The following is a 17,854-nucleotide window of genomic DNA, read 5'->3' on the forward strand; positions in this document are numbered from 1 at the left end:
ACATAATGAAAAAAAAACTTTATGAATTCAAGCGTTGGGTATCTATTTAAAATAGACTCGATTGAGCACCGTTTATTTTTAAGTATAAGTAGTACTTAATTTTATAAGTAGGTACTAATAATTTGGAGTTAAATGTAAACTTGTGAACAAACATATCAATCGGTATAATCCGTAACATATATTTTGAAATGGTTTTAGTACAAACAGTTATATTGTACATATTCTAGGGTTTTATTACATAATTTTATCACTTACTATACAATATTATTGCGGCTATATACGTATTTAGATTACATTTAAGATTTCCCCAGAGTTTTTATCTTCGGATTGTCAAAGTTTTATACTACAAGTAGGTACCTAGTACGTAGTAGGTACCTAGCCTAGTACAAGATTCAAACTTATCTTAACTTATCTTTTATTCTTTTATCTTCTTCTTTTTTTTTTTTTTTCACTTATATGGAGGTAAATTTTGGGAAATACATTTCCTAGTAATGTCCCTGATACTTTTTGTCTCAATATTAATTTGACTTCAATTTTACGTTTCCGTATTTTGTATCGTATTTGCTGAACCTATATCATGTTTTTAACTGATTGAATTGCAGCTTTTTGCAACGGATGCTTGGTATTGTTTATCGTTATTATTATAATTCTTCTTCTTTTTTCTATAATATGTGGTTTTCCATCTTCATGTGCAATAAGGACCTTTCTATCAGAATTTCTGTTGGAATTTCACATAAAATAGTTGTTTATGTGACTGCTACATAATGAGAGGAATTAAAATACGAGTGTGGGTTTAAGAAACGAACGTTAGTGAGTTTCTTATAGGATCACACGAGTGTTTTAATGCCTAATTATGTACAGTTACATACACTACTTTATCTAAACACATACTTAAAACTAATTAAAAGATAAACTGTACTTCAAAGGGCGGTTTATGAAAACTTTTTTCACGCATGTCACGGATCCGTAGTTTTTTTAATTCGTATTCGTAGGTTTATATTAACAAAGCGTACAAAATTGACGTTTCGAATCGATAACTGTTTTAATATCTATGGATACTAGAATAGAGACCCACTTGAGGTTTGACTGCTGTTCCAAATTTAAACTCATAACGTTACAAAAAATCTGTAATGTAATAACATTAAAGTACAGATTTTACCTACTACCACATATAAGAAAGTTCTCATAGTAGAATTGGTTGTAATAAAGCTGGTCATTTCCTGCGGTTTCTGAACGCATTATAGAGCACTAATGACATGAGTGTAGATAAAGACCTTATACAGTTGATTTACTTGAAGCATAAAGGACCCTTCTGTGTTGGAAAGCCACATATTAACAGGTACACTTATAAATAAGCATTTACATATTGACGTCTATTCATGTCCATCAATTTCACGTTAGTTTAAGTAAATAATTGGCATAACTTATCCTTACCCCTGTCTTCGAAACTAGTCCAACTCCCACTTGTACTAGACTCGTGTTTGTAATCAATCGAGCCACTGATAACAGTAGATCAGCGTTATCACTATCAGGGATCTAGCCGTCAGTCGGTTGACATTGTATTTTAACTTTATCTAGTTTATTGATAAATTTGATTGTCGGTTTCGGATTGTTTGATGAAAACAGAATTATTTTAGTTTTTAGGTAGGTAGGTTTTTTCAGTCGTGCTAAATGAACCAAAGCATATATTTTATACGATTGTAAATGTCGTCATACAATTTCTTTATAAGATACTTTTTTCTACTCGTCGACTGCAATGCTTGAATTAAGACTTTATACCAAAATGAAATCGCATACTTTTTTCACTATGGGACCCCAACTCAACTATAATATTCATTTCGATACAGTTTAGTCAACTATAATATTCATTTCGATACAGTTTAGTCGACTATAATGAAATTGACCAATCGAAAACGCGGAGCAAGTACCAGGGCCTCATGAGTTACGAGAAGGTGTCGTTGACCAACCGGCCGGAGGCGCGGGGCGCGGGGGCCGGGTCGCGTACGAGTATGAAGGTATCGCAGCTGCTCGCGCATCTTAGCTGTATACTTTTGCTTTTTTTACCTACATACATGATTCTTCTACTAGTTTTAAGTATTTTTTTGTTGACTCGTAGAAAAGTTATTGTATACAATAGTGATATAATCAAGCTTTTCAATCTCGTACCTTACTTAGGCAACTCAGCAAGCTTCGTTGCCTAAACACGGTACTCGACTGAAAAGCTCTCCATTATATCACGATTGTATAAAATACTATTAAGAATTACCGCGCGGTATTTTAGCCCTACCCACACGTATTACAATAAAACAAAACAAGATCATTTTAAGTATACAATTGACCGTACCCCAAAATGTGCAAACATACTCTCCTTGCCCCGCTTAACCACGATTTGCATGCCGCAAACGTTATCACTAACAGTATGTACTTACAATAAAGTACCTACTACATTATTTAGCAACAGGTCAACTCGCATTTGTTTTGACGATATTGTCTTTATTAATAGGGCCTCCGCCTGAAACCTCGTAGGGTAGAGTCTGCGCGGAAAGAGAAGAGTCGTGGAACGTATTGGTTCTTAAGTTCTCTTTCTCGACTCTACTTTTTCCGCACAGACTCTACTTAGGGGTTATTTTCGAAAAATCCTTTCGTAGTAGCAGGCGTGGCTCACTCCGCGATTTCGTCGCTTTGCTGCAGGTAGCTAAAAGTACATCCGTTCCGTCCCAATTTTGGGGAAAGCCATAAGCCGCGCGTGGCGCTGTCGCCACCTAGCGGCCATATCTGTGCTGATCGTAACAGACGCGTTTTGTTAGAGAGTGAGTCTTCTGTACTTAGTACTATTATTTATACTCCTACACTGTAACGCAATATTCAATATTATCAAAACGGATCACTCACGTTTTTTAAATTAAAAATGGGTCTGCGTCGGTCAGTCAACGCATGTTTCCTGTTAAAGCTCCTCGTTATGGAGCCAAACATGTCCAGCACATTTCGATTTACTGCTCCTCTACACACTCCAGTCGGCGGTTTAGGTTGTGCATTATCTTATCTTTCAATATCTAAATATAAAAGATAACCGAGTACATACAAGATATGGAAAGAAAAATAATGTACAGATTCCTCTTGACGTGCTTAGGTATATTAATAGTTATCTTATCTAAGTACAGTCACCTGCGATAATATGTTACTCTTCGAAGGCCGCAAAAATATGTGACACGGTCGGCCGGCCGGCCCGAGTACTGGATCAGGGTAGAGCGAGATTAAGTTGTGACGCTCCATGCTCAGTATTAGGTTCCGTAGTTACCCGTCCGTTTTTTCAAGATTGAGATTGTTTTCACAGTATTTGCCATTTTGGCGCCCCCCTATCATTTGGCGCCTAGAGCGGCCGCTCCACTCGCTCTACCCTAGATCCGGCCCTGGTCTTACGACTCTTATGGCTCTACAAATAGGATCGTGTCAGATATTTTTGCGGCCTTCGTTGTTTAACATATTATTGTGTTAGGTGATTATGTACCTATACGCTTGTAAAAAAGAGATGTTTAATAATTGATGGGCTAAGAATAGATTATGTAATATGTATGTACCTATGTATGAATATTGTCCATCATCATCATCATCATCATCATTGTCCAGGTATATATTAATGCTACTTTATGCATATTTGCATTGGATCCTATTGTTTGATTCCTTAAAAAACACGTGTTGTAAAAATAGCGTTACTTTTTCGATGTGATTGTCATTGAAGGTTCTACAGTGACCCATTTGTAAATTCGCAAAACATCCGTAGAAGACCTGTGTCCTCACATCGTTAACATTTCGGGTGCGCACGCGCATACGCATGGAATTATAATCGAAGGAGTATTCCAAACGCATGCCGCACAAAACAAGTAAAAAATAGCTAATATATGTGCATATAGGTTCTATACGACACCCTTATCCCATGTGAGGCGACTAAGTCCACAAACGAAGCAAAAAAGCTGTTTCGTCACAGGGGAGATGGACCTCTTAGCATTGGCTTGCAATCCATCTAGGAGAAGGATACTCCAAAATTAAATCCCCGTATGGAGTTACCGTAAGGCGCGAGTAGGGTCCAACCTGAAATAAGCGGCAGATTCCTGCAGCCGACCTGTCTCCACACGTATTGGCTCGCCTTTCCTGTGGGATAAGACAGTGAAGCCGAGAGGGTAATGCAGATGCTGGGCATCCCTGCGTTTCCTTAATTCCGTCCCAGGCGGTGTTAAGTCTGGAGAGGTCATTGTCTCTCCGATTTGCACCATAAATCGTCTGCAATAGACGCAAAGGCCAATGGAGGTTCTATAGTCTTATTACACAAAGGCCCACTTGCACCATCCCACTAACCCGGGGTTAAGCGGTTAAACCGTTAACCTGGTGACAAAGTTTACTGGTAACCATGGTAACTCCAGGTTTAACCGGTTAACCTAGGGTTGGTGGAATGGTGCAAGTGAGCCTAAGCCAATATAACTATGACAATCCACAGACCTAACACAAACTTAAAATAGACTGGATTGCTTATGTGATTGTCTTCACTTGGTGTAAATGGCAAAATATGCCATAGCATTTATTGCCTTAGCGCCACTTGCACCTCCTACTACCCCAGGGCTAACCCGTTAAAAAAACCGATAACACAGTGTCAAATGGTACTGGTAACAGTGGTAACCATGGTAACTCCAGTTTTAACCGGTTAACCCAGGGTTAGTGAATGGTGCAAGTGGCCCTTAGTAAATTGTCTTGGTAATTGGCCTGGTGTAAACAGCTAGTTGGTAAGCAGACCACGCGTGTTTTTACAGCTTTTACGATTACATTTAAACTTGCTAGTAAGTAAGTGCATTTTAGCTCGGTAAGCGTACAGAATATTGCAAGGACGTGCGAATTGCGAAATGCCTGAGTTCGCCATTGCGGAGATTTAGGGGACGCTTTCTAAAGACACATACGGGAAAGCGTATTAAGAGGATAGTGGGGGGCTATTTCTAAAGTATGGGACCGTGCGCGTTGGAGAGTCTGCCATCTTGTGGCCTGAATCGGAAACATAAACATGTACATTGCCAAAGCAAGTGCTGCCATCTACCGTTCTTGTGCATAGTAGGTTCTGCCATCTTGTGGGATACGTCGGAAGCATAAAGTTCACATTTACGCCTCGCGCTAATATCTGACGGCTCCTGTGCTGCCCCCTATAGTTCATGCACGCTCCCTGAAGTACCCTATTTTCCTGATTAATTATATTATGGATAATATTTTAACACCGTTGCATTGTTCATCACAACTCTTTTATATCTCTACATCTGGGTTTTCAAGGTCCAAAAATACTAAACAGCCTAATTTAGACTTTTCCTTGAGGAAACTTAAGATGCATACGCATAAATCATTATAAAGTAGATTTATATGTACAATCTTTTCCTTCCCTTTTCCTTGGCCAGCCCAGCTTTGCTAACTTTGCTATCTGTGCATTATATTTTTAATTTTTGGCGTTTTCAAACATACGAGTTGCCGGCCGCATCTTGAGTTGCAAGCGCCCATACGCCAGGATACATTATGGCATCAAAATTGTACGCTAGTTTCCCACTAACGTCGCAAAAAAGTTGGATTTTCCCCACAAGTCATGCAAAAACCGCGCTTAAGGTCACAGCTGTACTTACGTATATCCGATACACTCATTGATGGGCTGTCACACTTGCAAATAAACAATCACAAGGTTTCAAGGCCAACTGTTTATTTACGACGGCGCTTACGCCCCTTAACCATACATCTGTACATACATTTCCCAACCACGCAGAACTAATTTCAAATAAATGAAGTGAGTTGCGTATTCCCATTGGACGTAATATGGAGTTTTAAATCAACCAGCGTAATGTGACAACGAGAGCCGTTACAAGACTACAACCAACGAACTAAAATAACTATAGAAGTCTGACTTGGAGCTCAAATATGACCCCACGGGAATTGTACAGTCGCAATCAGATATATCGGAACGGCTAAGGCGCTCACAAAAATCTGAACACGCCTCTATTGTCAGGGCGTTAGAGTGCGTGTTCAGATAATTGTGAACACCTTGGCCGCTCCGATATATATGATGGCGACTGTACCGCGAGCGACTCAACTTTACAGCGCGCATGTTGCCGTCATATACCTTTTGTAATGCTGCGCGCAAGAGATTTGATTGACATAGGCATAATATTTTATTTTAGCCAATGAAAACTTATATCGACCAATAACCACAATTATTTTAACAATTTCTCGCCCCAAATCGCACAAGAAACTCAAAAAAAGCCACAGGAGTGATACATTTTCCATACAAAAGTTCTCTACTGTTTTCCCCATCACATTTATGCTAGTCCACCTCGTATATCGACTCGACCATGCTCGGTATACAATTTGAAAAGACACCCCATGTCTAAAAGACGTAAAGCACAATGCCGCTTGCGTAAATACGACCTTTTCAATCTAGTTCACATAAATGTAGTATTTTTCCTTGTACCTTATACTCTGGTTGAGTAATCGTATGATAAGATAGTGTATTTTTTTATTTTTACTCTAATAAGCTGCCGTGTAAATAGTTGTTTTATGAGCTGCAACTTTACTTTGATAGTGGAGAAAAAATTTGCATGTTTCGTTTATTTTGTTAGTAATATAAGAGTGACGACATTATAGCCTAAGATGTATCTAACAGGTTTAATATTAAGATTCTTTACTCTAAGTGCACTACTCTACCCCGCTACTCCTCTTCTCCTAGTGATCATAAGCTACCTTCTTTTTCATAGTTAAAACTATAGGTAGGTATATATCCTCCTGACGACCGGTGTACTATGGTACCTATACTTTGTTTGAAAGTTTGAATTTTTGTTAATTTGATGAAGTTTAAACTTCATCAAATATTCCTTATCTCCATCAAATTGAGTTACAAAATTTGCGAGTTTAGCCGACGATATCTAATCGTAATTTTTCCTTGTTCCAGCCCGCCGACATTTAAGACGCTCACGCCGACGTCGCGCACGCACCTGAAGCAGCAGTTGATGCGCGAACATGCGCAGGAGCAGCGCCGCAGGGAATCTTTACAGGTATGCCTCAGTCTTGGACGCTGACATTTAGCACGCTAACGCCGACATTTAAGACGCTAACGCCGACGTCGCGCACGTACCTGAGCAGCAGTTTATGCGCGAACATGCCCAGGAGCAGCGCCGCAGGGAATCTTTACAGGTATATACTGCGGGCTCAGCACGGTTCCATTTTTATCGACTATCACTATGCCCGTCACTTTCGCACTTACATACTTGTTAGAACGTGACAGGCATGGTGATAAACGATAAAAATGCGACCGTGCTACTAGGGCTGCCCTACTAAGCCGATTAGCGGTTTCTCAAAAGAAAATTCATTGCTAACTTATACCTATTTTTCTATAGCTGATGGTTCCATTTTCAAAATCATTTGTATTATACTGTTGTTAAGATACAGTGAGTTATGCCAGCAGAGTTTTTGAAAAAGCGTAGCGCTTTTTTAGATCATAATACAGTAGCAAAAAAAAAGAATAGCAATCTTCAGGCTTTTCTCTAGTAACTTCATCGATTCGAAATCTGATTAAACAACTTTCGCTCGATAGAAAAAAAATCAGAAACATTACATCTGTGTAGACACTTATGACATTCTTTTGAACTCTGCAGGCACAGCAAGCGGGCCAGTCCAAGGACAATGTGGACGAGAAGAAGAAGTCAGTACCGGCGGACGTGCCGCGGGTCGTGCCTCACGTTGAGCTGCCGGCACAGGTTCTGCAGGTGAGTCTCCTTCAGCAGAGGTAGCAAGAAGGAGTCAGTACCGGCGGACGTGCCGCGGATCGTGCCTCACGTTGAGCTGCCGGCACAGGTTCTGCAGGTGAGTCTCCTTCAGCAGAGGTAGCAAGAAGGAGTCAGTACCGGCGGACGTGCCGCGGATCGTGCCTCACGTTGAGCTGCCGGCACAGGTTCTGCAGGTGAGTCTCCTTCAGCAGAGGTAGCAAGAAGGAGTCAGTACCGGCGGACGTGCCGCGGATCGTGCCTCACGTTGAGCTGCCGGCACAGGTTCTGCAGGTGAGTCTCCTTCAGCAGAGGTAGCAAGAAGGAGTCAGTACCGGCGGCCGTGCCGCGGATCGTGCCTCACGTTGAGCTGCCGGCACAGGTTCTTCAGGTGAGTCTCCTTCAGCAGAGGTAGCAAGAAGGAGTCAGTACCGGCGGACGTGCCGCGGATCGTGCCTCACGTTGAGCTGCCGGCACAGGTTCTGCAGGTGAGAGCGTCCTTTAGCTTCAGAATCAGCAAGAAGACCCGTTATTATATGAGCATATCCTGGGTTTTTGGGTGCAGGCTATGAATAAATCTGCCATGGAAATTCGGGCCATGCTCAGTGTACGAAATAGTAACTTTCATCTGCCCTTCCAATCCAGAAGAGAATCCTCTTCTGACTTATCAACCCAATTTCCTCAAAATAATATCTTTCACCGAAGATTAGCGGCTGTGATAAATGTCAAATGATATGTTGCACATATTATAAGGATCTGCGTTCCAAAAAATATGATGTTACGAGTAGTATACTTCTTAATCTTCTTATCTTCTGCGCATCATCGTGAACTTTTGTCGGAATGCACGAAGCTTGAAATTAGGGTGTACCCGCGCGTGTGAGTTGACGTTAAACAATCTGTTGATGATGTTCCAGGTGCGGACAGTTCTGGAGAACCCCACCAGGTATCACGTGATCCAGAAACAGAAGAGCCAGGTGCGGCAGTATCTCAGTGAATCCTTCCAGCCCAACACACAGGTTAGTATCCCATTAGATGGTCTAACACCTTGCCCTGACACGAACTTCCTCCCAAATGAAACGCTTGGGTAAATAATTCAATTACTTGTAAAATTCCTTTGCGGGTCTTTCAGACAGACCGCCACAAAACAATACTTTCACATCGTGAAACTACGTGACGGAACGTTTCACCAAACTGCTACTACCTCTACAATCTCTACATTAACCTATTCTTTCGATTTTTCTGAAGACGATTTTTGGTTTGATTTATTTATTTATTTATTTAAACTTTATTCCACAAAAGAACAACTTAATGTACAAAAGGCGAACTTAATGCCATAAGGTTTTCTCTACCAGTCAACCTTAAGGCAAAGCAGAAAAGATTGTAGGCGGTGCATTTGATGATGAAGTGTCAAACCAAACCACGTTGTTGTTGCTAAGGGTCCACTTGGCTCAAACACATAATCCCAAACACAGTTATCTTTCTAAATTTCCAGCTGTTCTGTTCCAGGTGTCGGTGGCCCCGCGATGCGCACCGATACAGTCGGCGCCAGAATTGGGCGCCAAACCACCGCCGTCACCCGACCATGGATCCTCGTCCAGCCTGCTCAGTCCTGGACTCTGTTCCGTGGGCACCAACAACTCGGAAGTAAGTATCTAAATTGGGACACTCTTTACGCTCGATTTTGGGTCGCAAACGCAAATAAGTCAAAAATGCATACAAGCTTGGCGGTTCCGGCTTCTGCGAAGCAGTCTGATCCCAAACATTTATTACCTTAAGGACTCTTTGATTTCACATGTGTGCTGTGGCGGTAGCACGGTCGCATTTTTATCGCTTGTCACCATGCCTGTCATGGGCATAATGACAGGCGATAAAAATGGAACAATGCTGCGCCCGCTGGATTAGTTTAATTTAGCTGCAAAATTATATTAGTCAGGGGCTCCTAAGTAGCTTAACCTATTGTCTGTATGATAAGTATCCTGACCGAATATTAGTCATCTTTTTCGAGAACGATTTTTTCTGCTCTATACTATGCATCATAAACGAACCTAATGAGTCCAAAGTATCCTTGAATATCCTACTATACAGAGCCCAGCTTGGCGCTTAGGCAAGTTAGGGTCTTTGATATTTATCTATTAAGTGACTTTTTATTCCCAATGTCTCGTGTTCTAGGCTGATGAGTTCCTAGAAGACATTCTATCACTAGACAGCGGGGCAGGCCCCCTGTCCTCATCAGGACCGCCTTCAGCCGCCAGTTCGATCGCTGGTGACTGCGCGCTGCTGTCAGACGCTGACATGCACGCATTGGCTAAAGATCGGCAGAAGAAAGACAACCATAACATGAGTGAGTAGAGTTCAAATTCAGATGAACATCTTATTTGTCGTATACCCATGCCAATGATTGAAGTATGTGAAACTGTTAGACCAGACACACTTTTCGACATCAAGTTGATAGACATTATAGACGACGGTGAATCTCTGTCATCCACGTACCTCGTTATCAATGTTGCAGTTTATTCAAAATAAGGGTTGGCAAAAATACCTACCATAAATTAGCCAGGTACATAAACCTAGCGTTAAATAATATTTCTGCTATAAATTGTATCATGAGATTCATGGGCTTATTCAACATTTAGGATTTGTAATGTTGGGGATAGGTGGCGAGGATAGGTTATTTTAGATTTTTTTTTTACTTTTGTACTACTTTCACGCAGCTCATTTTATTGTAAATTTAATAGATATCTTAGGGTTCCCTTTGGTAGATCTTTTGCCAATCGTGATTTTCAATGAATCGCAAGATTGATAACGTGGTTTGGTCATCATCAGGACCGTCTTCGGCCACCAGTTCGCTGGCTGGTGACTGCGCGCTGCTGTCAGACGCTGACATGCACGCTCTGGTCAAGGATCGCCAGAAGAAAGACAACCATAATATAAGTGAGTACGGTTCGAATTAATATGACACTTGTTACATGCTTTTGTAAAGTAATACTTACTTTGATCACGGTCAGAAATAACTCAAAATTGAACCCTATAACTTTGAAAGAAACTTTATCATCATTGCAGGAAAGGGAGCGTTCAAGTATTACGTATCGCAATTTTTGGACATTTTTGACCCCCCTCCCCCCATGTAACGCGCCGTAACGTTTTTCTGTACCCCCCTCCCCCTAGTAAAACGTTACGTAACCACCAAGTGACCATTTTTTTACCTAAAGGCCACAATTATGTGGCGTAAAGTACCGTAAAGTGGCGAAAAGTTCTGAAGGGTTAAAAAACAATGTTACGTAACGCGTAGTTCAAACCCCCCCCTCCCGCCCCTGTAACGCATCGTAACGTTTTACAAGACCCCCCCTCCCCCCAAATTCGTTACGTAATACTTGAACGCTCCCAAATATAAATAGTTTCATAATGAATATCTCATTGCAGTCGAACGCCGCCGCCGCTTCAACATCAACGACCGCATCAAAGAACTGGGGACGCTCCTCCCCAAGACTAACGACCCCTTCTACGAGGTCATCCGCGACGTGCGCCCCAACAAGGGCACCATCCTCAAGTCCAGTGTGGACTACATCAAGTGTCTCAGGGATGAAGTCAACCGGCTTAAGCAGAGCGAGCAGCGGAGGAAACAGATTGAGCTACATAACAGGAAACTCACGCTTAGGATACAGGTAATTTATAGTCCTATCCTCTTCTTCGCTCCCCTTTTATAATGTTTGGCTCAAGCATTGGATTTTACAAAAGCGACTGCAGATCGCACGTGAGCATCTGACCTTCTAACCCTGAAGAAATATTTGGTTTCTTGGATTACATCATCTTCCTAGCATTAATCCAATTTTTTGCTACGCCTTTCTAAAGGATCCATTGCAGATAAATTAGATTAGATTAGTAGGATACAGAGATAAATATCATCTTTCTCGCATTTTCAGTACTTTTCGATGGAGCTCCTTAAACTCAAGAATTAGCGTAACAGTGACTTATTTCTACGAAAGAATCTACCAATTCTGAACTTTTAATCCAGAGAGACATTGGGGAAAAAACATTGACTCACGATATTTGCCCGGACTGGAGAGCAACTGGATATCAATGATTTTTCGTACTGTACATAAGTTTAAATAAAACCTCATCGTCGATCCGAGTCGGGGTTGGAACTGAAACAGGTTTCGGGTTTGAAACCATTTGTTTTACAGCTAGATTCCTTTTCTCTGGCTGGACTCTTATTTTTGTACCTAAACTTATAAATTTCCGTTTCTAGGAATTAGAGCGTATAGCACGATTACATGGTCTACCGCTGACTGCAGCCGAAAACGGCGCCTCCCCCTCGCCGGCCGAGGAAACGCCACCACCTCCAGCACCGGTAAGTCATCGTTCTGCTCTAAAAGAGCAACTGACTAAATTCCTACAACCTGTTATAGGCTCTGTAATCTCTGTATATGAGCCGGTTTTTTGGTAAAACAACTATCCCCTGACATAATTAGATTAGGTCCATTTGATGACGTTAAAGGATGACTCACGTCAGACCGGGCGGTGTCCGGGCCGGAGCTTCCGGCGCTTACTTTTTTATGACAGATGACAGCTAGGTGATCACGTGATGTTTTTCATAGAAAACGAAGCGTCGGAAGCTCCGGCTCGGACACGGCCCAGTATAACGTGAGTCATCCTTGACACTACGTAGATATTAAGCACTGATCGGTGTCAATGAATTTAAAACAAACCTATCACATTAAACGGTGTATTTAAATTCATGCAATTAGGGCTTGCAATTCGAATATTCGAATATTCGAATTTGTCGAATATTCGACCTGTTTTGATATTCGAATATTCGGCCGCTCAGGTTTCGAATATTCGAATATTTTTTATTACTATAAAAAAATCTATTTCATCCGCTGCAGTTACAGTTTCTGTGTGTTTTCCGGTTATTTACAGTGAATGAGGAACGGTAGGTACCCAAATACGAAGGAAATAATATTTTTACTGTATTCCTCTCGATAGACTTCGTGAATACAGTGAATACTAACTCAATTTGAAAGAAAACAAATTTAATCGAACCAAACCTGCCCAACTAGGTAGTCTAACCATGCACCTTTAGCTGACGAATAATCCACCCAGTAGTCAACTAACTTTTACCCTTAACCCGTGGAGCGCCCTAACAAGACACGTGTGCTAGTAACTAGTATAGGAGTTCCATACTACGGTAATTATGGGGCGCTCCAGGGGTTAAATATTCCAATATGTATTATATAATTAGCCGACCATTCGAAATAAAAACTTGCCAAAACAAATAAAGTCAATAAAGATTCAAAATACAATGGTATTAAAGGCCGTTTTACAGGCCTCTGAGCGACTACAAGTTAATTTAAATCGTAAAATAATTACCTACTAAAAAAATGCCTTGCATACCTACGTGTTTGGATGGTTAAAGTTATATTATTTTACGCACCGATGCATTTATAATAAAAGTTTTATCTAGAAATATTGAATTTTGGCGTTTTACTTGTTTTTATAAATGTGGGCATCTCATAAGTAGTAGGATGATAAAATCTAGTCAATTAAGTGGATTTCTGCAAAATATCATTAGTTTTAGCAATATGTGAAAAAAGCTTTTGAATAAAACGATAATAAACCGATTTCTCGTTCCTTTTCTTATTTTTTATAATATTCGAATAATTATTCGAATATTCGAATATGTCGTCAGAAAAAGTCGAATATTCGAATACCTGTAAGTTTCGAATATTTGCAATCCCTACATGCAATACGGTCACTCAAGCACGAACATTTTCAAAAGGAAACTTAACTTTATTATTTTTAATTAAAATTGAATCTCCAATAATCCTACATGTGGCATATTGCAGGCGGGCGGCGATTTATTCGTCTTTTGATGACTAGCCAATTTTTTTTCTCCTTTCCAGGAGGTAATCCTTCCAAAAACGGAACCATCGCCACTGATGGAGCTGGGCTCGGAGTGCGGGGGCCGGCAGCCCCCCGACCTGCTGCGCGACATGCCCGGCCCCGGCGACTGTCTCTCCGTACCCGACGCTCTAGGTAACACATCAACTTCCGCATTTTTTTTTTTTATTGAGAAACAGACTTATAATAAACATAAGAGCAACTTAGCTAATAGCTACAAATTGATTTATTTATAGACCTATAGTTCCCTATTTTAGATTTAAGCTAGTTTTTAATTTCTTTTAGTAATACACTGTATATATCTTGTTTGTAAATAAATTATCTACAAATTGTATCGAGGTACAATTAAAAAAATAATAAAAAAGTGTCACCTTATAGTTGTACATAACAAATGAGTGAACAAGAGAAGATACTCAAAAAACCAGTGCCTACTATGCTTACAATACAACATTACACCCTTATTTTAATAGAGATTATTTTCAACATCCGCATCCGCATCCGCATAAAATCAATGCGGATGCGGATGTGGAACAGGTCGGTATAGGAACGTCTTAGCATCGACGTAAGTGCTAGACTGCTAGGTAATTTAGTCATTAGCCAAAAAAACCTATTAGAAATGAGCAGTCGAGCGTGAGTGGGACTTAATGTACGGAACCCTTGGAACGCGAGTCCGACTCGCACTTGGCCGGTTTTTTGAATTATAAATTACTAAAATGTAATTTTTCACGTTTTGTACCTATCTTGACATCCGCATCCGCGGATGTGAGCCTTTAAAAATCCGCATCCGCGTCCGCGGATGTCAAAAAATCGGCATCCGCAACATCCCTGATCTGCAGGCCTAGTAGCCAAGCGATAATCTTTGGTAGAATTGCTGTGGAAATGTTTAGGAAAGGTAAGTAATTATTCTTCAAGTTCAAGTTTAAAGGTCTACAAGTGCTTCTTTTGCCCCAATGTTTATCTTACCCTATTGAATATTTCGTGACTAAAAGTCACATTTCTGTGTTCGCATTTCTCGATTGGCGATAAAGAAGAAAAGAAGAAAACTTTATTCATAAAAAATCAAAATCAAAATACATTTATTTCAGATAACTATGATCCATAAGTACATGATAAATTTCATACCGAGTTGAAGTCATTCGAAGGTTTGAAAAATGCATTGTAGTCGAGAATGTGAATAGCGGACGGAGTAATGGGCGCCTTCTGACCCGTTGGTCTATTTTCCGAGATCCTCCTTCTCACGTCATATTTGTCATTACTGAGGGTCGTGATTATTAGGAAATTGGAATACGACGTAGATTTTTCGTAGATAAGTTCCCACAAACTCGATATGAAACAGGGTTCTTATTTCAGAGATTCTTTAGCTAAAACACTTTCATTTATATTATAAGAGTTTATTAGTACAAATATTATAATAAACTAATTTTTCTATTTCAGATGGTTTAAAGCTGGACTCGTGTTCACCGCTGAGAGGCGAGGAGGGCCTGTCTCTAGACTGCCTAGAACCCGACCTGTGTCTAGAACCTGAACCAGATCACTACCTAAATCACAAACACATAAAGGTATTTGATTTGATGATGATGAGAAATCTTGGCTTGACACTACCGAGCATTCGTCGGTTACTTGTTTTTAGGGTTCCGTACCCAAAGGGTAAAAACGGGACCCTATTACTCCGCTGTCCGTCCGTCCGTCCGTGATAGCTAGACAGTTGAAATTTTCACAGATGATGTATTTCTGTTGCCGCTATAACAACAAATACTAAAAACAGAATAAAATAAAGATTTAAGTGGGGCTCCCATACAACAAACGTGATTTTTGACCGAAGTTAAGCAACGTCGGGCGGGGTCAGTACTTGGATGGTTTTTTTGCTTATTTTGCTCTATTTTTTGTTGATGGTGCGGAACCCTCCGTGCGCGAGTCCGACTCGCACTTGGCCGGTTTTTTGTTGAATCCTTCTAACGGATCCTACAAATAGTAGGTATAGGTAAAAATACTGCATCGTTATAAAATGCCTGACTTCAAATTATCCAATTCCTAAAATACTTAAATACTTATGGAAAATTGATGAACTACCTACCAATAATTATGGTCGAATTTTGCTTGCTTTTTGCATTGATTGACTGAGAGCTGTGACTGAGAGTGACATAAAAAAGTCTAAGTCTAATTATTATAGTGACATTAAGAATTCACACAAAGTTACAAGGCTCATAATCAGTTGTAAACAGTTGTCTTATTCCTACACCACAAGGTATATATATATATATATATATGATGGGGTATAAAAAGGTAACTTTGGTAGTATAGTCTGGTCTGGTAGTCCTGGCTGTCTTAATCGAGTAACGTTCTTCAAGTTTTTTTTTTGATGACCCAGAGGGAATCCCTTATGGGACCCACTGGCCCGGGAGAAGCCCTGTGGGTATGTCCGACTTCCACGGACTAAACCCCCTGGGGTGTTCGGCCGCGCGCTTTGTAGGCGGGGTTTCGGGAACTCGATTGTAGACCTCCGATAGAGTAAGGTTCTACCATCCTACAGTCATCCGCCATCCCTTTCTTGCAGATGCGGATGTCTCCGTCGCCCGGGCTGCTCGGCGACGGCGACGACGCCGTACTCAACCTCGCGCAGATCGAGGACCTCATGGACGACGACTCACACAACCCCGTCACCACAGGTAACGACCATAACACCATTAACACATACACCGCCGAGCTACGGTAAACCTTAACCGTAGCCGATATCGTGGGTTTCCCGGCATGTAGCGAAAACACCTGTAGTAGAGGCAAAATGACAACGCGTTGTGATTGGCGCTGAAAGGGTTAACCCCATAGGAAATACAAAAGTTGCTGCTGTTACCGAATTTACAGAACATCCCATCACTTGCGGTAACTGTCATCATTACCTACATCCATTAGAAATCCTACTACAGTTCGTCCACGCTAAGTATGCGCACCAAGTGCTAAGTCAAATATAGTCTTAAATTTCGTACGGAATAATACCGTCACGCACTAACTTGATCTTCCTTTTTAAATACATAGCTACGAGCCGCAGAAAAATATGGAATCGCCCGGGTAGACCCCTATCTTTCTCGAAAATTGACCTTGTGCTTGAGATTTTTTGTTATAGACTTTCAGTAGTTTTTTTCTCCAACAATGCTAATAAAAGACACTTGTTCCAGGAGATCCAATGTTATGCTCGTCGCCAACGTCGCAGCTATGCAGCTTAGCTGACGTCGTAGGTGACGCGACGGAGCGGAGTATCGCCAACATGCTACATGATGCCGCGCAATATTCCCCTCACAGCGCAGGTAAACTGTATTTGCTTATCTTCGTAATCCTCTTTTTATCATCCTGTTACTCTCTATTTGGGGTGTAGGGTTTGAATTATATTATTATTTATTACATTAACTCTGAGGGTCCTGGGCAGTTTTGACAACCTCTTCTCACTCCATTCCCAATGTAAAACTCCAGCTTTACGAAATGGTGTCAAGTAAAATAATGTTTGCTCGGCATCTTATAAGTCAGGGCCTCTTTGGATAGTATTTCATTAAATTATATTATTACTTAAGGATACATGAAAAAATCTGCATCATCATAATTAATCTTTATGTGCTCTGATTGCTCTGAGGATTTTGGTCGTTTAACCGACGCCTATGATAGAAAATTGGGCGTAGTCCTATCCCAGAGCAAGATCTACTCTACTGATTCGTGGAGACTGTATAGCACCGTAAATACATCTGCAATTCGGGTCCGTGTTTCTTGATTTAATTTATTTTTTGCAGGCACGTCTGGTTTAATGGGTGACGGAGCAATAAGCCTGAACGGCCTCCCGGGGCTGGGCGAGGGCTGCCTGCCCGCGCTGCTGCTCGGCGGCCCGCACCACCACGCGCCGCACTCGCCACACAGCCACCCGCGCAACCACTGCTTCGACATGGACCTGGGGGCTTAGTTGAGACCACTATACTATAGAGGTGGGTCGAGGTCGAGGTATCGATCCGGTTCGAAAGTCCATTGATCTCTTTAAGCACCAATCCGGCTCGAAGAACCGCCAATTTGGGTCCATACCGATGCTTCCTTTCGAATACCCGCGGCCTGAAACACCAATAATGCTCGAAGGACCAATAATTCGGCTCCGAGGACCAAAGATCTGGTTCGAAGGTCCGCTGATTCAGGTCTGAAGACCGCTAATC

At 41.2% G+C, this 17,854-nt stretch overlaps 1 protein-coding gene across 2 annotated transcripts in view; it reads left to right on the top strand.

The window, feature by feature from the left end:
• Nucleotides 1-17,613, top strand: part of LOC134658342 (transcription factor EB) — a 157,156-nt gene extending 139,543 nt beyond the window's left edge. For both annotated transcript variants that reach the window (XM_063513969.1, XM_063513970.1), the window contains 12 exons: nucleotides 6,965-7,067; nucleotides 7,668-7,778; nucleotides 8,690-8,791; nucleotides 9,282-9,419; nucleotides 9,945-10,116; nucleotides 11,196-11,437; nucleotides 12,022-12,123; nucleotides 13,676-13,808; nucleotides 15,108-15,232; nucleotides 16,228-16,339; nucleotides 16,844-16,972; nucleotides 17,447-17,613. In XM_063513969.1, coding sequence (XP_063370039.1) covers nucleotides 6,965-7,067; nucleotides 7,668-7,778; nucleotides 8,690-8,791; nucleotides 9,282-9,419; nucleotides 9,945-10,116; nucleotides 11,196-11,437; nucleotides 12,022-12,123; nucleotides 13,676-13,808; nucleotides 15,108-15,232; nucleotides 16,228-16,339; nucleotides 16,844-16,972; nucleotides 17,447-17,613 — 1,636 coding nt within the window. The remainder of the gene's footprint in view (nucleotides 1-6,964; nucleotides 7,068-7,667; nucleotides 7,779-8,689; nucleotides 8,792-9,281; nucleotides 9,420-9,944; nucleotides 10,117-11,195; nucleotides 11,438-12,021; nucleotides 12,124-13,675; nucleotides 13,809-15,107; nucleotides 15,233-16,227; nucleotides 16,340-16,843; nucleotides 16,973-17,446) is intronic.
• Nucleotides 17,614-17,854: the final 241 nt, after the last annotated feature.

The sequence above is a fragment of the Cydia amplana genome, chromosome 22, assembly GCF_948474715.1.
Source record: "Cydia amplana chromosome 22, ilCydAmpl1.1, whole genome shotgun sequence".
NCBI classification, from domain to species: Eukaryota; Metazoa; Arthropoda; class Insecta; order Lepidoptera; family Tortricidae; genus Cydia; species Cydia amplana.